This window comes from Pipistrellus kuhlii, unplaced genomic scaffold (assembly GCF_014108245.1).
Source record: "Pipistrellus kuhlii isolate mPipKuh1 unplaced genomic scaffold, mPipKuh1.p scaffold_m20_p_22, whole genome shotgun sequence".
Taxonomy (NCBI): Eukaryota; Metazoa; Chordata; class Mammalia; order Chiroptera; family Vespertilionidae; genus Pipistrellus; species Pipistrellus kuhlii.
Window position 1 is genome coordinate 13,003,630 of NW_023425521.1, and position 21,343 is coordinate 13,024,972.

The 21,343-nt window shown below is 46.5% G+C and overlaps 1 protein-coding gene and 1 long non-coding RNA gene across 5 annotated transcripts in view; both read right to left on the bottom strand.

Moving 5' to 3' along the window:
* Positions 1-1,479: 1,479 nt before the first annotated feature.
* Positions 1,480-21,343, bottom strand: part of LOC118726344 — a 30,425-nt gene continuing 10,561 nt past the window's right edge. Inside the window, exons 3-5 of one of the 4 annotated variants that reach the window (XR_006742509.1) lie at positions 11,245-11,357; positions 8,055-8,118; positions 1,480-2,411 (exon numbers count right to left, since the gene is read on the bottom strand). This is a non-coding gene — a long non-coding RNA (uncharacterized LOC118726344). Of the gene's footprint in view, positions 2,412-6,889; positions 6,998-7,918; positions 7,966-8,054; positions 8,119-11,244; positions 11,358-14,772; positions 15,287-21,343 lie in introns of those variants that run through there. The other 3 variants (XR_006742508.1, XR_006742510.1, XR_006742507.1) reach the window with 3 other exon arrangements.
* LOC118726343 (WAP four-disulfide core domain protein 18-like) lies at positions 17,656-19,627 on the bottom strand. The gene is made up of 3 exons (XM_036450998.1): positions 19,474-19,627; positions 18,713-18,861; positions 17,656-17,885 (listed from the first exon to the last, which is right to left on the bottom strand). Exons 1-3 carry the CDS (start codon positions 19,556-19,558, stop codon positions 17,838-17,840), a joined length of 282 nt encoding a protein of 93 aa, XP_036306891.1. The 5' UTR covers positions 19,559-19,627; the 3' UTR covers positions 17,656-17,837.

Consider the following 21,343-nt stretch of genomic DNA (forward strand, 5'->3'; position numbering starts at 1 on the left):
ATTTCATATCAATACAATCATGTAGTACATGGCCTTTTGTGTCTGACTTCTTTCACTGAGCAGAATATTCTCCAGCTTCACCTCTATTGTAGCATGTATTAGTCACCGATTACTTTTTACAGACAACTAGGGGCCCAGTGCATGAATTCTTGCACCTTGGAAGGAACTGTGGGCTGTGAAGCTGCAGTGGACACATGGGTGGGTCTCAGCCCACCCTCCACACCCTCACCCAGCCCCTCCTGCCACAGCCCCCCGTCCCCTGTCTGCTGGCAGCCCTGCTCTTGCCACACCACTGCCACTCCCACATGCTGATGGCGCTGGCCCCACTTGCACCCGCTGAAGGCCCGGAGCGATTGGGGCCAGCACTAGCAGTGGGTGCAAGCAGTGGCTGCCAGCCCCTATGGCCCCTCAGGAGCAGGGGAGGTGGAGAAGCCCTAAGGGGCAATCGGGGCTGGCAGCTGCCATTCGCACCTGCTGACACTAACCAGCGCCCCCGCCTTGGTCTGGCGCCTCCACTCACCTGCTCCACCATCTTGCCACAGCCAAATGCCCGCCATGTTCTGCATTCTGTCACCTGTTGCCGACACCCAACATGTTCCTTCCACATGTGCCCCCTGGTGGTCAGTGCACATCATAGCCACCGGTTGTTTGATTGTTCTGTATATTTGATATTAGAGTTTTATATGTGTAGATAATATCCATTAAATGAACATACCACATTTTGGGTATGTAGTTATCAGTTACTGGACTGTTACATTCACTTTTGTATTTTGTGCCTCAGTGTCTTCCTCCCTCCTTCTTATCCACCAGTACTTATTATTCCACACCTAACACATTATGAACACTGTAACTAAACATCTGATAAAAGATTCCAGTATCAGGAAATTGAAAGACAATATTTTTTAAATTTTTAAATAAATGCTTTATTTTAAAATAGTTTTAGATTTACAGAGAAGTTGCAAAGATTGTACAGAATTCCAATATACCCATCACCTAATTTCCTCTATTGTTAAAACCAGACATACTATGTATGGTACATTTGTTCCAACTACGGAACAAATTGTTACATTACTATAAACTAAACTGTCCATTTTATCCAGATTTAACTTGTTTTTCCACAATGGCCTTTTCCTGTTCCAGGATCTTACCCAGGATTCCTTGTGTTCAGTCATTGGTCTCCTCAGGCTCCTCTGAGCTGTGAGGGTTTCTCGGGTTCCCCTGGTTTCTGATGACCTTGGCAGTTTTTTTTTGTTGTTTTTTATATTTTACAGAGAGGAAGGGAGAGAGATAGAGAGCTAGAAACGTCGATGAGAGAGAAACATCGACCAGCTGCTTCTTGCACACCCCCTACTGGGGATGTGCCCGCAACCAATGTACATGCCCTTGACAGGAATCAAACCTGGGACCTTTCAGTCCACAGTCCGACGCTCTACCACTAAGCCAAACCGGCTTCGGGACCTTGGCAGTTTTGAGGTGGGCTGGCCAGTGTCCCTCTGTGGAGTTTTTGAAGGAATTGCTGTGAGGAGCCCTAGAATGAAGAAGTGAGACTAAATCTGCCAGGACTTTTTCAGGAATTTTATTTTTAAGAACCTCGTGTGGCAGATGTGGTGTGAGGCGGGATTCCCTGGGCCCTTTCTCCAAAGAGAGCTGTGCTGCCTGTCTCCGTGGTGGCGAAAAGAATGAGCCTTTTGCCTGACATATAAACACAACCTGACCTCTGCCCTTCTCTCCCGCTGGCTCCCAGTGTGGCTGTAGTGATCAGGCCCCCTTCCTTGGCGTCTATAGGGAGTTGGCATCGATGTCTCCCAGGCCTCATCCCCTGCGGACAGATGCTCTCAGAGACAGTCCTCAGTCCCCTCAACATCCAGCAAGCCCCAAAGCTTGACTCCCCTCCCTTCCTTACCAGCCCAGCTGTTGTATTCAGGTGACAGAGGCCTCCCGAGAACACACCCGCCCCAATCCCATTTTAACAACCTCCCTTGCAGACACACACACACTAAAGAAACAAAGCCTAGGCCATTGCTGTGTGGGTCTCCACCTTGAGGAGCCCAGCAAGCATTCCGAGAGGCCGTGCCCAGAGCAGGGCCCTGTCCCGGCCGACCCTGCTCCCTTGCTGACACAGCACAGGGGCCAGAGAGACGAGGGTCACAGGCAGATCCACACACCGCACGCACGGACCTGCAGACTCTCTCACCCCAAGGGGCTGTTTTGGTTCAGCAGCTCCTGTGGCTCGAAGAAGTTAATCACTGATGACAAGAGATTAATTTGTAACTGGACAGCAGACAAGATAGTTCAGGCTTCGGTGGGGTGGCACTGAACTGTGGCACGGGGCATTGCTCAGAGGGCGCCTGGGCCTGCAGCTGGGTGCAGAGGCTGAGAACTGGAGGCCCACATTGGTTCCTAGAGGCCTCCTGGTCCAAAAAGAGGAATATTGCTGAGGACTCTCCCTTCCTCTCCGAGGCATATTCGCTGGTCTTAGAAAACCTGTCCAGCTTAAAAAGTCTGGTGAAGAGGATCGTCTGCCAACTAGCTGGAGCACCCTGGCCAGCAGTGCAGGAGGGGAAGGGCGGGGAGGGGAGGCAGGGACAGAGGCAATGGAAGATGGAGAAGGATGGACAGGAGCGGGTGTGGGAGAGCGGCCTTCCCTTCACGAGCTTGTGGACAGTTCCCACTCCAGCCAAGGCAGATCTCTGAGGATCTGCCCTCCCATCCACAGGCATCATTATTCCCAACCTTAGACCCCATTCTCCGCCCCCTCCCTCCTTCTCCCCATTCTGAGCCCAATAAAGATGAAGTAAAACATGAGGTGCACCCTGACCTTTATGCTCCCGACATTGCTTTTAAGTGGAGTAAAAAGGCCCATTCCTGCCACAGTGATGAGCATGGCCTGACACCCTGGCTGTGGATGCTCCTACCATTTTGCAGCGTTATCACCTCTTCTTTCCATCCAGGATGGTTTGGAATTCTTAAATCACGCCTGTTTATCAAGGCCCTGTGTATGCGAGCAGGCAGCCCCCAGCACGGAGGAATGTCTTTCCTCTGCTTGAAAACACATCATCTCCCAAAGACTCCTGGCCAGAGCGGAGAGCAGAAAAGTACAATAGAAGTGAAGGCTGGGTCGTGGGTGGGTCTTGGAGACCATCTGGGTGTCCGGAGCGGCAATACTGCCCTGAAGACACTGGGCTCAGAGGCTATTAGTGAGGTCACAGTTTCATTAGAGAAAGAGAGGTAAATGGAAACAAAAACAGGAATGAGCCCTGCATAGCAAATGGGGGTATAGAGGGACTCCTCTGTGGGTGGCTGAAATGTGGATTTCCTGCCCCAAAGAGTTCTGGAAGCCCAGTTAAATGATGACTTACACTTGATCTACTACCAGGGGTTCAATTGCTATCATTTTGATTCGGTCCCACTGCTCTGTTCCATAATGTACCCCACGTGTGTCCTCTCATTTTTTGTTCATTTGACCCAGAATGCCCTTCTTTCCTGTCTTCACATCACACTGCCACTGAGCCCTGGCTGAGGCGTCATTTCCACCAGAAGGCCTCCCAGAGATGCCAGGTTGGACCTCAGGCTCCCTGTGTTTGGTGACTAAGGTTCCTACATCCATTGCAACAGTCTGTGGGGTTCTTAGTCCTGATAGGTGGTTTAGCATCACTTGGACAACCTGGTAAAAATACAAATTCTAGACTCCTCGGGCGAATTGGGAAGCTGTGCTTTTACTAGTGTGTTTTGTCAGACCCAGGAAGGGATGCTGAAGTGCAAGACCCATGCCCTTCCATTCTCACCATTTCCATCCATTCATAGCTCCCGCTTTGCGCCCCGGACGCTGTGCAAAACCCAACATAGAATCCCCTCAGACAGCTTACAGTCTCACAGGGGAGGTGGACAGGAATCAAAGGACCCACACACATATTACTGCAAAGGGCAGCATGCCAGTTATAAAGGAAAAGCAGAGCTGCTTTGAGAACCCATAATAGGGAAGGGGAAGGCGGGGAGGTCAGGGAAGGCCAGCCTGAGCCTTAATGGAGAACAGTGAAGGACAGGGAGAGCGAGGAGGCGTCTCTTACTGGGTTCTTCTCCAACTGAGCAGCCTTGGAAGCCAACTGGGAGCCGTTGGGCATAAGCCCCTCCCGACACCAGATGGTCTCTAAGAGCAGCTTCTCACACCCGCCATGACCCAGCCTCCACTTCTGCTTTTCTGCTATCTGCTCTTGCCATGAGCCTTTGGGAGACGATGTGTTTGTGAGCAAAGACCTATTTCTCCTGGCTGGGAGCTGCCTGCTAGCATACACAGGGGTGTTGCTGAATTACAGAAAGGTGCACCTCCCTTTGAACTGAAATTATCTCCCACTGAGCACACGGCTCAGCTAGTGGGCAGGTTGGATTGAAGCCACCCTCTTCAAACCCTCAGCCCCAGTAAACCAAGCACCCTTGTGCCGTGAACAACTAGGACAACCTCTATGGTGGCCCTGCTGCTGTCCCCAGCAAAAAACTTGGGCTTCTTGGTTCTTCCTCAGAGCTGAGAGATTTCTTTATTCTAAAGGAGATAATGTCTTCTATGGGCACAAATCTGTTCGGACATTTAGAGAGGAATTTATGTGTGCTCTCTGGAGAATAAGGTGTTTTTCTTGTCTGAATTAGAAAGAGGATTCTTTTCAATGTGATCCAAGAGAGTTCTTTCATATGGTAATTCACACACACACACACACACACACACACACGCTGGCTGAGGAGCCCTAGACCTGGCATAAGGTTGAAAGCGGAGACTGTGTTCAGATGAGGCGCAGGGAGGCTTTTGGGGCTGATTTGCTTTGAGCTGCTGACATTGGGATACTTTTGGCTTCCAGGTGACTGGCAGAGCCAAGTTGATACCTCACAGGTGCTTCCTTCTGCATTGGAACTTTGTGGGGGGCCAACAATGTCCAGGATGAAGATAATATGAGCTAAACGGGTGGCTGTGTGTTGGGGAAGCTGAGAAGGGGCATGGAGGGCTGGAAGCCAGTGTCTCGCCAAGGCCACTGTGGGCCCTCCCCTTTCACTTGTGGGAAGCTGCCTTTTCCACATAAGAGGGTTCTGAGGTCAGTGTCAACTACAAAGAGATGATACTGACAGTAGAGTGGGACTGGGAATGGAAGAAAGGGAGGGTGGAAGCTCTTCCATCTCCAGTGGAAGATACCAGAGAATACACAAGTGAGCCACAAGCCATATCACTTTCACAAACAGCCGCAACAGTTGGTTTGAGGTGAGTGAGAATTGAGTGTCAAAGTGACATCCTACCTTGAGTACCATATCTTTCCACAGCTGACATTTGTGAAAACACTTTCAAAGGTGATGATGAGCTGGTAGGTGCCTGGCACCTAGTAGGTGGCCGGTACATGGTAGCACCTCTCATGTAGATCCTGCTAAGGAAGGGGGTAGAGGAAGAGAACTATAGAGCTCTCTACTCCTTCAATCCCCTCAACAGTGCCTTCAGGAGATGGAATTCCCCCCTTCCCACAGTGAGGAAACAGAGAAGATATGGGTCCTGCCCAGAGCCGTACAGCAGGGTGATAATGAACTTGGCTCTTCTGGTTCCTCACCATTTCCACCATGCCATGCTCACTTCCCTTAGCTTCAGCTGACAGTTCTGTGCCTTGCCTCCCTAGGAGACGTATAGACATGACCCCCGAATGCAAGTGCATTGGAGCACAAGTGTGGCACCTTGTGTATAAGGTCTGACTTTGGGTAACAAGTGAATGGGGCTCAGGCATTTGAGAATGCTAGCAATGAGAATACCTTCCCCCAAGATGCAAGGTCAGGAACATACTCAGATTTGTTTTGTCATTTTCTTACTCCAAAACCACCTTGTTTTCCATAGGCCCAAGCTCCATCAGCACACCAGGACCCTGCTCTGATTCAAATTTAGAAAGACAACACAGACCTATCCAGCTGAGGCTGCTCCAGCTCAGTTCCTAGGGAGTCTGGGAACCCCCTTTCCTTCTCTTGCCTCCTGGTCACTCTGCTGATGATGAAGAGGCAAAGACCCTTCATCATTTCTTTTGTGAAACTGTCCTAGAGATTAGGCAACTGTGAGTTTTCCATCAATAATTGTTTCTCTAGTAAACCTCAATAAGATCTAACTCTAAGAGAATAAAATTCAACATTTCTATTTCCTGAGAAGGATATAGGTAAATATGGAAAGACAAATCCGAAAGGTGAGCTTTTCCAACTCTGAGGGGCGCATGTAGCAGTTCTGACCAGGCTGGAAGAGAGAACATACATTTTGGTCCCCATTCCCTCTTGCTGCCTCTGTGATCTTGGGCAAGTTGCTTGACTTCTCTGGGCCTACTTTGTTTAGGACTCTTTCAGGGCAAATATGTTATGGTTGTAAACACGAAGAGATTTCTCTGTGTAGTGCTGAATTTCACACATTCATCATGGCCAATGATACTTGATGAGTTTAAATATTTCTCTTGGTTGGAACAGGGACAACTAGTTAAAACAAAGACTGGAGTTCTCTCCAACTGTGGCCCTAGGTTTGTGGGTTTGGTAGGCCAAACCATCTGTAGAGTCCTATGCATTTTACAAGGTAGAAACATCTCCGATTTGCTTATAATAAAATCCTGGAAGGGAAGTGGTATTTCCAAACTCCACTGAGTTTTGCAGCCTCAGAACTAGAGAGCTGGACCGTGTGGTCCAAACTCACTTTCCAATGTGGAGGCCCAGAGTCAAGGAAGGAAGTAACCAGGACTCCCAGAGAATTTGAGATGGAATGACAGCTAGAACCTGGTTGCCATGGTCCCCCAACTAATGCTTGTATCCTTTCTGTACAAATAGAAGCTGATTTGAAGGGCAAAGAATTACAAAAATTATACCATTATCTTAAGAACATTATCAGTAACATGTAAAATACATCCTAAAGGACATTTAGTTTAACACACACCGAAACCTTTCATGTCTTTAAATACCACTACAGACATTCGATTTGCATTTCCTGAAGCCACTCCAGTGAGCAACTCTGAAATAAATGAAAAAACAATGGTCAAGCCTGAATGCACACTGAGGTTTCCATGTGCTCAACTCAGCAGATTCAGGTATGACCCCTGCAGAGCTTGGACTCTGAACTGGCACTAACATTCTCTACGCTCAATGACCATTTCACACAATGAATTCATCTGTGTAATTGTGCTTAGCTGTCCTGAGATTAACTCCATGTTTGCATGAAGATCAAAATGCTTACTTTGAAAAGTTTGGTTTTCTTCCACTTCTGTCTTATCTGGGGAGGTATTCACATTTGGGATTTCCTGGGTTTTTCTTTCTTAACTCTCTTGTAGGAATTGAGAATGTGAGGGCAAGAGTAGGGGGGTGGGGTACCTTACCTTGTATTGTTCTCTTTGGGAAACAACAGCTGGCAATCACTCATCACTATTCTGATGTCCTCTTGTCAAAGGCAACCCAGAACATTGGGATCTGAATGTGGGTAACCGCATTCTTGCTGGCTTCCATCCCTACTTCCTATGCTAGTTAGAACATAATCCAGAATTCTGCTTTATTTAAAGAATTTCTGTTGGATTATAATTTACCTACATAAAGAGTACACATTTGAAGTGTACATCTTGATACGTATTTAATATATGCATATATTTGTTTTTTTTATACCTTCACTAGGTAGGGAAGTTTCTGTTCTGGGTTTTTCCAAGGACTGCAGCATCTGAGTAGGGTAGAGGTTGACATCTGAAGTGCGGAGTGGGTGAAGGTGGGATTCATGTCAAAAGGACTTATTTTCCTGCTAACCAGTCTGGCTCAGTGAATAGAATGTTGGCCCTCGGACTGAAAGGTCCTGTGTTCAATTCCAGTCAATGGCACATATCTCAGTTGCAGGCTTGATCCCCGGCCCTGGTCAGGGCTCATGTCAGAGGCAAACAATCAGTGTATCTCTCTCACATCTATGTTCCTTTCTCTGTGCTCTCTCCTCCTTTCCACTCTCTAAAAATCAATGGAAAAATGTCTTTGGGTGAGGATTAACAACAACAACAACGACAACAAAGAATTTACTTTCTACCCTTTTACCTCACCTGTGCTCTAGGTACAAGCTCTGGAAGAAATTCTGGAAAGCATTCACACTTTCACAATGGGGATCTGCAGGGAAAAAAGGAGACATGTGAATGGGTGGGGTGTTTGCACTTAATCATTACCACCGCTGACATGAATGAAAACCAAGTAAGGCGTATCATGCATGGGCCCCTACAGTGAGTGGCAAGGAGGCCAGATTCTCAGGAAGTGCTGTGAGAAGTTAGGGGATGGACAGACAACCAAACCGAGAGAGGAAGCAGTGCGGCTTATGTTTCAGCCGAATTCAGTGCACTCTTGCATCTTGTGGTTGGAGAGTGCAAACCGCCCTGGCTATTTCAAAACGATGTCAGGAGAGGAGTGGCTGCTTTCCAGGACCCCAGTGGGTGCCCAGGACACAAGGCAGCCTTGAGAACAAATACATCCCTTCCTGAAATAGGAAGCCAACTATTTACTTATGCAAGTAATGCTATAAAAGGGGTTTACAAGTTGAGTTGCAGCTCCTGAGCTTTGGACTGACCCTGAGATTTGTCTCAAAAGCCTCCTTCCGGAGGAAGGAACATCTGAGGCTCTCAGGTCGAGCACTGGCTCAAACAACAAGGTAAGTCAAGGAGAACCTCCTGTGTCGACAGGCTGAACCAGCCCAGGCACACACTCCTAAGGCAGCTTCGGTACAAAGATGACAATATTGTCATTTCAACCTGAACAGGCATCACAACCTGGTTTCAACATTCATTTTGTGTAGTTTTCAAATAAAGTTCATTTTTAAATCCTATGACACCTCATCTTGGTCACTTTCTTGCATACCCTCAACTCCCCCTCTTCACTTCATCATAATCCTTTGGCAAAACCACCACCGGGTTAGAGCTAACTTTCACTTACTTGGTGCCTAACCCTGTGCAGCTGCATGAGGTTCGAGAAAAACTCACAACCACGCTGGTGGCTCACACTTTAAATTCAAAGCCTCAACCCTTGCCTGTGGATTGAAGGTTCTAGGTTCTATTCTGCTCAAGGGCTCAGGCCCGTGTTATGGGCTCGATCCCCAGTAGGGGGAGTGGAAGAGGCAGCCAATCAATTATTCTCTCATATCTAGGCTCACCAGGGCCACTTTTCAGCTTCCAAAGTATACGCTTCTTTAATTCCACCTTATGTGATCCTCCTTTCCTGGAAAGGAATCGACAAGAGTTTTCTGGAAAATTTCTTTTAAAAAAATATTTTTTATTGATTTTTTACAGAGAGGAAGGGAGAGAGATAGTTAGAAACATGGATGAAAGAAAAACATCGATCAGCTGTCTCTTGCACACCCCCTACTGGGGATGTGCTGACACTCAAGGTACATGCCCTTGACCGGAATTGAACCTGGGACCTTTCAGTCCGCAGACCGACACTCTATCCACTGAGCCAAACCAGTTTCTGGAAAATTTCTTGTCCCAACAGTCTACAATGCTTTTTAGTAGCTGAGCCAGGAAAGGCTCGAATAAACACTGCTAGCTTTAGAGAAGTGCAAAAGGCACTCACGTGTCCACGATGTGTGTGCTGGGCATCATGTGTTTAGCATCTCATGTAATCCTCTGAAACAGCCTACACATCGAGTTACACAGAACACGCTCCACAGGATGCACGCAACACACTAGCATTGCAAAAAGAATTTGGATGCTTGGAAAAGGCTGTGTGATTCAAAGTTAAAGGAATTATTTTACAGTTTTCTGTTTGCTTAGTCTAATGTTATTCAAAAACCCCCAAGGTGGGGAAGTGATATTCAGCATCTGCCAAACTCACTTGACAATGAAACCCTTTCTCACACACCTCAGGGGACTGATGTTCCAAAGAACACACTTTGACGGGATGCAGAACAGGTTAAGGAAGGCTTCTTGGAGGAGGTAGCACCTGAGCTGTGCAGTGACTACCCTGTGCACTGGCTGCTTCCCTACACACACACACACACACACACACACACACACACACTGCAGTTTGCATGGGCAAACAACAGCAATCACTTCTGTGTAGAACCCCAGAAATAAGCACAATCAGAAGCTTATGATTTATTTTAAAATGTCAGGTAAAATTAAAGGTCATTTGTGAGCTTCTCAAGGCCAGGGCCAGAATACTATCATCAACATGTAGTTGCCTGACACAGTGTAGGTGGTATTTGCTGTTGGTGTGAAAGATGATGAATGAAGGCATGAAGAGTAAAAGTTTGCTGGTCTATGTAGGGGCAGGCAGTGCTACCAACTGCCCACTATTCTCGCCTGAGTCTAAACTGATACCCTGGGGGCAGCCAGCAGGCCCTGCTCCCCACCCCTACCTGGACCAATGAGTTTCACACACACTTCCATTCCACGGTGACATCTTCCATACCACAGTGACATCTAATTGTATTTTCCCATCTCAGAGGCCTAAGAATTTCACTTCTCTAGCTGTGCCCTGGGTGCCAGCAGGTGTTGACAGAAAAGAGTGGACCTGGTGGGACAGTCCTGCTGCAACTCCAGGCAAGTGCACTAACCCAAAGTTAAATCATATGAATTCACATTCAAAGGGTGCAAGTGGGAGGAAATGTTCCGTGTCCCTTCTGTAGCCATAGACCTCCAGGCTTGGGAAGGTAATTACCCTCTTAAAAAAGCTATAAAGTACATGGCATGTCAGCAGTTGGCAAAGAGCATCCTATATAAAAAAAAGCCTAATATGTTAAGTGTCCGGTTGACCAGTCAGCCATTCAACCAATCAAAGCATAATATGCTAATGATATGCTAAGGTCACTCAACTGCTTGCTGTGATTTGCACTGACCACCAGGGGGCAGATGCTCTGACTAGTAGGTTAGCTCGCTGCTGGGGTCTGGCTGATTGGCACTGATGGATGAATGAAACTGATGCCCTGGAGCCCTCCCACAGTCCCTCCCCAGCTGGCCAACCTCCTGCATCCCTCCCTGGCCCCAACTGTGCACTGGTGGGGTCCCTCGGCCTGGCCTGCGCCCTCTCACAATCTGGGGCCTCTTGGGGGATGTTGGAGAGCTGGTTTTGGCCTGATCCTGCAGGCCAGGCCGAGGGACCCCACTGGTGCAAGAATTTGTGCACCAGGCCTCTAGTAAACTACAATATAAAAGGTCCCTCTGGGTGGGGCCCAGACTACATGTCCTCTGCCTGCTGAAATTTCCTCTCCCTCCCCTCCCAGCAAGGGCCACGCTATTTCTGGGGTACCTGTTGGAGGCTTTAGGGTCGACTGCTTGTGCTGGAGGCTTCCATGAAGCATCTGCCCTCTGAGTAACTGGCTCCTCTCTGCTGCTCTGACCACGCTGAGGCCATGTTACCTCCTATGAATAAAAAGAGCACTGTAAAGGGAGTCCAGCGCTGCTGTTACCATGTGACTGTGGTTGGCTCACTCCCTCTCTAAGACTCTTGGTTTCCCTTGAGGTAAAGGAGTGGGATGGGGTGGACTGGATGATCCTGAAGGCTGCTGTCAGCTCTGATGTCACAGTTGTCCCACCTGAGAGCAAGGCTGTGTGAAATCTTCCCCTCGGCCCTCAGTTACTAGGAAAACCATAGTTGGGAAGACCAGAGTCAAAAGAGCAAAAACAAAACCACACAAGCAGGAAGAGAACTCCTCTTTGTATTCTGACTTCTTCTATATCTGGCCTCGACAGACTGATGGTAGCAGCAGTATAAAGGGAACAGCACTGGAGAAAGGAGTCCAAGATTTGGATTCAATTCCTGCTCTGCCCCTGACCAGTAGTATCACCTAGGACAAGTCATTATTCTCATCTTTCTCATCTATAAAATGGGGATATTTAATATCTTCACAATTCATTCAACAGACGCTTGCTGAGAACCTGCTGTGTGTCTGGCTGGTGCTAGATAGGGGAAATCGAAAGGTTAATAAGACTCAATGCTAACTCTCCAAGGGCTCAGGGTCTGGCAGGGAGACAGCCACTAAACAGGCAGTTGTAATACAGTGTGGTGAGTTGATACAATAAAAATAATGATAATAGCATTTTATTAATTGAAATTTTTCTCCTATGAAATTTTCTCAATCAGCTGATGCCTTAAAGTTACTCTTAGAGTCTAACATGAGAAGGTATCAGATTTAGTCCTGATTACATGTTTAACTATCTTAAGCTTAATACCTGGCCATTTCAGCATGCACAGGTTCTCAAAAGGATGAAAACTATGACAGTTAGGGTCTCTGTTTTTCACAAGTTCTCCAGCTCAAGATCCATTGTTCTCCGTTCTAAAGTAGTGAGACTCAAACTTTGCTGTAATTACAAGCACTTGTGCAGATTTTAGATATCTCGATGGCAAGACTGCATCTCAGACCACTAAACTCAGAATCTGTAATTTTTTTAAAGTTGCATAGGTAATTACAATGCATAGTCAGGTTTGAGAACCAAAGCTACAATGAATGAAGCCTGATATCCTGAGACTGAGAAACAGCATAGGTAAAAAAACGTGAGTCTGAATATTTGGTGTTCTCTGTCTCCATCTGCTGGCTATGCACTATGTTGCTGTAACTTACCTACACAATTGGGGTATGCCAGATGTGCTGCAAGGTTTGCCAGAAGACTACAAGAGAACCAAAAAGTTATTAAATTTGTAAGTAATACATATAACTACAAAATATATTAATGTATTTAATAGGATAGTCTCAGAGGAATAAGCACATAAGGATAATGCAACTAGAATCTTTTCTATGCTTGGTAAATAAAAAGCAGCCAATGATATCCATAAAATGGAATATTATTTAGTAACCAAAGAATATATGCTTAAATGTTTAGGAAAAGCAAGTTTATAAAGAGAAAGTTCAAGTAAGTGGTTGCTTAGAGCTGGAGGTGGAAGCAAGGTGAACTGTAAATGGGCAGAGGAACTCAGGGGTAATGGAAATATGGAACACTGAAATATGGCAATGGTTGCCCTGCTGAACACATTTACTAAAAAAATCTCTGAGTTGTATACTTGCAATGGATTAGTCTTGCTCACATACTAGTATTTTCACACAGGTCCTTCTCATTTGGCTTCTGTGGAGCGGTCTGCTCTCGGCAAAGCCTCTTAAACCTGGAGGCCTATCACTACCCTGCTGTCAGTGTGCATGTGGCCAAGATGGTGCCATGTTTCCACTAGTCCTCACCTGCTCACACGTGGTCACACACGTCTGGACAGCAATGAGAGACTGCCTCTCTTCCCAGGACTCAGAAGTCCTGTGAGATCCTGGCTAAAGACAGGGGAAAGCCAGTTCCTCCGCCTCTGCCTTGGACATGAGTATAGCAGACTTACTGGCAAGCTGTCCCCACCCGGTTCCTGTAAACCAACTCACAGGAGAGCACTGGAGGAGCCTGTAGGACCAGTCAAGTGGCTCTTCCAGTGTCCTGGAGCCTTGAAAGAGTGAGGAATAGTCTTGGACAAACTCACCCTGAGGGGAAGACGAGACTGGAGTAGAAAATTCAACTCAGTAACAGTCTGTGGTTGGCAGAGGAGATGGAGATCCACCTGACGAGGGGACTATAACCTGGATTTGTCCCCACTCCCTATAGCTATGCTTGAGCCAGTGGGACCATGGGGCTGCAAGGGGGGGGGGGGGAAATCCTAGTTTGAAGGCTGATAAAGTGTCAGTAGAATGAATGAGTGAATAAGTGAATGAATGTCACACATGAACACATACAAAGAAATATAACCGCAATTTTAAAATAGCAAATTTTATAAGTTTCAGAGAGAAAGACAAGACTACTTATAAATGAATCAGGTTAATTTCAGAGTTCTCAGCAGCATTTCTAACCGGGAAGATAATGAAGAAATAGTCTAAATGTTAAAGAAAACATTTAAACCTAGAATGGTATATGTAGGTAAACTATAGTTTAAATGTGAGTACAAAACAAAGATATCTTCAGGCATCCAAAGCCAAAAAGACCTTTTTCGAAAACACTCTTGGGGAAAACATTCCAGCAGAAAGGGGGAGGGGACCAGGAGGATACAAATACATAGGAAGTAAGGGTGGGTTTATAACCTGATACATTTGATTATTACAAAAACAAACAACTTTTTAAAAATACAAACATGAAATCAAGAACTAAAATTCTATATGACATATCTATTTGGCTACCAAGTGGGATGGGGTTGCAGAGTGCATGTCCAAAGAGAAATGAGGGCACACTAATTTCCTTGTTCTGGAAAAGGTGAAAATATTAACATGCCTTAAAAATCCACGTGGGTAAATTCTAGAAGAATAAAGAGAATTATGACTTTCAAATCAGCAGAAGAAAACTTAATCTAGCTAATGGAAATGATAAAGAAAAACAAAAAAGCAATAAAAATATAGTAAATAAAAAACATTAAATACAGTAACAGAAATAAATCTTAATTTAACAGTGAAAGTAGATGTGGGCACAGCAGGAATTGAGGCAAGAGGCACATTGAACCTGAGGGGAGCCCGTTGAATCGAGTAGACTGGAGGTGTGGACTGAGGAGAGGAAGGTGGAGCAACTTGAGCCTGCAGTGTTCAGGATACGAGGCAGGTGGACAGGAGGGAAATACAGTGACGTAGCCACAGTTACAAATGCACAGAGGTCCCTGGAGCCTTCTGGGCTCGAGAACATGGGGACCACACACAATCAGCTGCAGAGACCATTCTTATTCCCAATCTAGCTCTGCTCCATCCCGTCTGAGGGAAGTGCTGAGGCCTGGTTCTGGCCTATGAAATGGGAATGATGTGCTGGGCTGGGCGGCAGGGATGACCTTTACCTTCTGTAGTAACAGGAATGGGCCACCGGAGGATGACATCCTCTACCGCCTCCCAAGGTAGGTAGCTGGGCCGGGGGGAACCACACCTGGTTACCCTTCAGAAGGTTAAGTGGGAGGCTGAAGAATGGCTTTGGGGTCAGGTGGGCATCCAGCTGCCCTGGGAGGCCTGTTCCTCCTGCCACTCTGCAGATGGGTCCCCTTTGGTGGCTGCACTGTGTAGGCCAAGCCCTGGAGGAGCTGAATGTCAGCACAGACTTGCTTTTCTGAGGGGCGGGAGAGGGGAGCAAGGGGGAGTGCCCACCTGGTGTCTGCACCCCTCTGTATAAGGGGTCAACCCACCGGCCCCTCCCAGACTGGTTTGATCAAGCAGAAGTGGGCACATGAATAAGGGGGCGGGGCCACGTGACCAAGCATTAATGGGCATGTGAACTAGGAGGCGGGGCCACATGATTACCCCAGATGGGGCAGAGTACTCACCTGGTGTCTGCACCACTCTGTCTAAGGCAGGTGTCAGCAACCTGCGGCTCCAGAGCCGCATGCGGCTCTTTGAAGCTTTACCGCGGCTCCGACAACTGGCAAGCCTGTGTGAAAATGAAGGTAACATCTTACAGCCCTGATGTGCTGACACTGTGCACTGAGGTTCAGGAGCAAAAATCCCATTAACCAGGTAAATTAAATATTTTAATTAGCTATTAATTTGCAAAAATATATTTTACATTGTTAAGTGAAAAAGTCCTTTTTTTCTTCAGATTGACAGCTAACTGCATGATCCGGTATATAGCATTAAGGTAAGAAACAATATATGCAGTGTTATATTTGTTTTAAATGTCGCAATGGTTTTGCGGCTCCCAGGTTTCTTTTCTTCCTTCGGAAATGGGTCCAAGTGGCTCTTTTTGTCTTAAAGGTTGCAGACCCCTGGTCTAAGGGGTCATTCCTCCTGCTCTGAGGATCCTGGGGCTGCAGGCAGGACTTGGGGGATTAGTGACAGGCTTGGGGCCAGACTTAGCAGGTCCCTGGAGCTGCAGGGGAGCACTGAATGGGGTTTCCAGGGATGAGAAATGTTGCCAGAGGTGGGGTAGCATTAGGAACTTGTACCAGGCAGTACCCAGCAGCCACCCAGAGACACAGGTGCAATGGCAAGACCCCTGTCCACTGGAGGAAGGAGAGGAGGTGTAGGGGGAAGGGAGGAGCCCATTAGAGCAAATGGCCACAGGGTGAGGGGTGCTTAGCCAGAGGTCACATGTAGAGAAACACAGGCTGTGAGCAACCCAGGGTTCCGTTTGTAGCTCTGCCAACTATGGAGGTGGCTCCCCAAAACAGAAACTATCCAAGTTCTCAAGGAGATGGGGCCTCTCATGTGAATAAGAGAGCATAGGCATGTGAACAAAGGGGCTTCTAACTAGTCCAGTTCCTAAAACCCAGACTCCTGCCATCTCCCTAAGTATTTTTGGCCTGTGTCCACTCCTGACACCAATTTCTGTACAAGTTAATGTTCTTGGATGCAAACAAAAAAGCCAATTCTGTCCAATTTGAGAGAGCATGAATTTTGAGAAGACAATATTACACAGTGCACAGAAACAGTAGGAAAGACTGGTGAACCAGGCTTGGGAAAAATATCAAGAACCTAAATATAGCATGTAGAAGAGGACATAGCCAAGTCCAGCCCGTGGCAAATCTGGTTAGGATGCTGTCACTGGCACCTCTGCTGTTGTGAATTGGTTTTTGACAATTCCTAAGTCGTAAGTGTCACTCCTGATTCCAAATCCTGATAGGAAGCAGGGTGAGATTTTCTGGCCCTTGTCAATTTTCATAGGGAGAAATAAGAGTTTTCTCCAAAATATTAAAGGGGATTGGAATGCAGGTGGAGAATAAAATGAGCAGCTCCCAAAAGAGCACAAACAACTTTCTAGGGATTTTAGGAATTTAAAGGGCAGAAACTTGAGTGGAAGTTGTAGGATGCCTTCCTCAAGTATCTTTGGCATTCAGAATGGCAGACAACAGGTGAACTTGTTTGAGAGCATGTTAGAGGGGTCTGTGAACCCCCATAAGTGACCAAGAGTGACTAATAAAGCATGCTGAGGTTTGGGATGTAGATGACCAGCCAGTAAAAGACGATATTGATGCTAATATGCTCATTCCAATGTACAGACTGGTGAGGCCATGGGCCACTGGGGTTATAAGAGGTGCTATATGAGAAGTAACAGCAGTGTGATGGACAGGGACAAGTTGATAAGGGAGTCCAAACTCGGCAGGCTAAGTGGGGGGAATCAAGGTTAGAAAGCGCACAGAGAGCGCTGAGAGATTGAGCTTGTAGTGGTCAGCTCAGACCATAGTTTTTGTCAAGGCTTCTTTGGGAGACCTATGTTTATCCTCTGCCTCAGGAAAACTCTGAATCAAAGACTCCACCCACAGAGCCTATATCCTAACTGTATTCTAACTCCTAGTCACTCCAAGACAGGAGCTGGTACTCCCAGTCTATGCCACTCAAAGTCCTACATCCCAAGGGCTGGGGTTGCTCTCCTGGAGTTAGGCATCCAGTCCTGCTAGATAGATGTCAGTATGCTTCCTTAGAATAGGGTATTCCCACACTTGCTTCTGCTCCTGCTCTTGAGTCTTTCCCTTATAAAGGCTGCTCCAAAAGGCTTGCTACGTGCTAGAATGTCATTTTTATTCACAGAATGATTGAGAAAAGATTATGCTCTTTGCCCTGTTTAGAGACATGGCCATGGAAGGAGGAAAGAAACTAGCTGGGAGGACCTTGCCTTTGATCTTTCATTAGTGCCTTGCATTCATGGGCTCAGTGCAGGGCACACATGGTCCTGCTGATCTACTGAGGCTCCACTAGAATGCCTAAGTGGGAAGAATGACACAGCCTGAATCGTGCACAGATAAGGTTTATTCTGGACATAAGCTCTTTAGAAGTGGTCACTCCACCACTTTAGATCTTTATCTTCTAGGGCTGCAAGTCCAGGGATAGAGAATAGCCAGGAATGGTTTGTGGAAGAGTCTTGATAGCCAAGCATCAGATTCATGAGAAATCTTCTGGGGCTGGTCTCCAGGCACGCTTAATGAACACCTTGTCCAGCTTTCACTTGGCCACCAAAGCCGCCCTTCTAAAATACAAATTTGATCATGACATTTCCTCTGTTCAAAAACCCCTAGCAGTCCACCAAGCTGACAGGCACCTCTTCTTTGGACCCTGGCTTAGATGACCCTCCACTGAGATGCTGAGATGTGTGCCCCTGAAATGCTGCAACTTCTACCAGTCCTTTTCCCATCTCTCACACTTCTCCCACCATCTGAACTTCCCTTCCTTCCTCCAGCAAACTTTATGCCTCCTTTAAGCATGTCCTTATATGTTCTCTACTCTTCTACAACCTTCCCAACACCCACTGATCCACCCTCCCAGGCAAAGCCAGTAACTTTCCTTTTGTGCCCACAGACCTTAGTAGAAACTGGTACAAAGCCATGGTTACAGTTGTAAGTATTTACCTAGTTCTGTCTCCCTCACCTGGTTGTGTTTATCTTTTTATCTCAGCTTCAGCACAATGCCTCACAAACATAGAAGATACTCAATAATTGGTGTTCCCTTTCCTTTCCCCCTCTTCCCACAATCATTCATTTTCCAGGAAGAGTAAAGCCCCCTTGGTGGGCAGGAGGAGGAGGGTGAGAAATCCTGGGATAATAATGACCTGAGAACCTAGGATCATGGTTACTTGTCTCCACTGAGAGCCACTCAGGGATAGGGATAGGGCTTCAATTCGAGGAGAGGGTCTTGGATAATGCAGCCAGGTGTCCTTCTGCCATTTATTTCCAGACCTCTTCTCTTGGAGTTACCCAGACTCCTGCATGCAGTGGACACGTGAGCACCCATCTGCCCCAGAAAAGTCCACTAGGAAGTTATTGTACACTGGACAGCTCTTGACCGATTTATACTCACTTGAGGGAGAGCAGCTTTGCAGATATGCCCACATCCATTGCTGCAGCATTTCATTCCCTTGGGACATGATGCATCTCCTGAGCATTTTTCAACACAAATCCCAAAGGTTCCTTTGGGTACCTGGGGGCAGACTCCAGGTCTTTGTTGCTCTGAAACATACAATGGTTTTTGTGCAATCTGGAATAGTCACTATACAGTCATGAGAATTGGTGTTAGAGGTCAGATGGCCTTGCCACTAGTAGGACTCCCACCTTTTCCATTTCTTCCTTCGTGTTCCTGGACCCGTCCCTCAGCTTCAGCAGCTCCACTTTTACTCTAGAGTCCCCATTTTCACATTCATGCTCTTAGAATGTTATCCCTGCTCCAAAGGCTGCACAGTCCCAGCACACAAGAAACCTGCACTTGTCATAACCCTCTTCTTTCCACCATATAAGATATTAGAAAAATCTCTGATCACAGTCAGCCATCTTCCCACTTCACACACACACCATGTTCATCCTGAAGTCACTCCTGTTGGAGTCCCACATCCAGGGCACATCTAGAGAAAACCCAACTTCTAATCAGACCCAATCTGAGCAGATAAGAAGAATAGAAATGCAGGGTGATCACTCTTGAAAGTTAGAGAATGTGTATCTGATCAATTCAAAATCTCCATTCTGCAGTGAACACACTGCCTGCTTTTATGCCAAGTCATCCTCAGGCCTGAAGCTGGGCTCTGAGCCCTCTCTGATGTCAGGCAGGAAACCCCTCAGCACCCTCACCTTGGCGAAGAGGTGTCCGAGCGCAAGCCATCTCCAGCCCCACGGTGATGAAAGCCACCAGAACAAAGATTGTGCATGTCTTCATTTTGGCCTGTGATGTAAATGCACACAGAGCCAGCCACAATTTATACCCTCAGTGGTACCAGAAAGGAATGTGGGGCGGGGCAGTCAAATAGGCAGAGTATGACATGATCCTCTATTCTAGTTAATAACTGGTTTCTCTCTAATTAGGGTATGCTTTCTCAAATATGCAAATCCCAAACAGGGAAGTTTGGGAACACCTTCTATCCTTTTGTTCATTGCTACATCACAGTTTGGCATTGGTTTCCTGGTGTCTTTAGGAGCAGTGGCCAAAGACAATAATTTTCTCTGTGTAATTTAGAATTTCAGAGGAAGAGCTTAACTATGAAGCTAGGTGTTGTCCCGTCTGGTTTCTCCTGGAGGTCCAGTTCCCGGAGGATTCAATGTGCTCCTGGGGGGATGGTGAATATGTGGTGTTTTGGAGCCATCCCAGGACTGAGACTCCTAAGTAGGTCACATTACCCACCTATCACTAATGTCACTCATCCAAGGAGATGAATGTTCAAAGATCACAAGTTGGCAAGGCTCTTGGGAGTTAAGAGACATAGCCAGTTCTTGATGGTTGGGGGTCTCTGAGCTTACACTGCTCAACACTGAAAGGTTTCTAGAGAGAGGGCTACAATAAGCTGAATTACAGGAAAAAAGCACAAAATGTTGCACAGGGTCCTGAATAAGAAGCCTGCCTTCTTTCTTATCCCAATTATAGAATTTCAGAGAAGGGGGTATTGAGGTAAAACTCTAATGACCGTGGGAATGAAGAGAAATCTTGTTTCATCTTGGTGGTCAGATCTGAGACAAGCACCTCATGAATACTTATAGGGAGGCCTGGATAAGCAGAGAAACACTAAGCAAGTCAAGAGAGGAGGGCTCAGACTGGCCACCCCAGGTAGTTAGCTCACACCCAGCATCTCAGAATCAAGCTGAAAGGATACAAGCACCCAGGACCCCTCAGTCTGAAGGATAAACCAGAGTATCTGAAGAGGACATAGTAGTTTAGTACAGGGTGGAGATCAATGGCCCAAAGCAGCACAGAGTACAACAAAGAGCAAACCCAAGTCCAAATCCAAATCCAAGGTGGCTGGCCCAATGTCAGATTACTGAGTAGCACAGCCATGGTGAGTGTGTGGGGCCAAAGTAGACAGCCCTAAAAATTTGCAGAAGAACCCTCCATAGCACTGTTGGCAAGGGGCACTCCCTAATCCCTCTCTTCAAGTGACTTAGACATGGCTACTATTACTTAGTTAACATAATCTTTAAAAGTTCTCCCCCCCCCATTTCTCCATGTGTTTACTATGTATTTTTCTAAGTGTTTTCCTAAGCTTTTACACACACACACACACACATATGTCCCTTTTCTGCAGAAATTAAGTTACATTGTTTTGCTTTATTCACTTAACATTGTGTCATAGAGAGATTTCCATGTTAGTATTTCACCCTTTTATTTTTATATTTATTTAATTTTTAAAATATATTTTATTGAATTTTTTTTTTTTTACAGAGAGGAAGGGAGAGGGAGAGAGTTAGAAACACCGATGAGAGATAAACATCAATCAGCTGCTGCCCACACACCCCTACTGGGGATGTGCCTGCAACCAAGGTACATGGCCTTGATCAGAATCAAACCTGGGACCCTTGAGTCCGCAGGCCAACGTTCTATCCATTGAACCAAATCGATTAGGGCTCTTTCCCCTTTTTAAAAAACAACTACTACCTAATATTCCATTATAAAAGTGGTTCATAATTTATTTAACCAAATTTTAATTGCTGAACATTTAGGTGGTTTATGTAT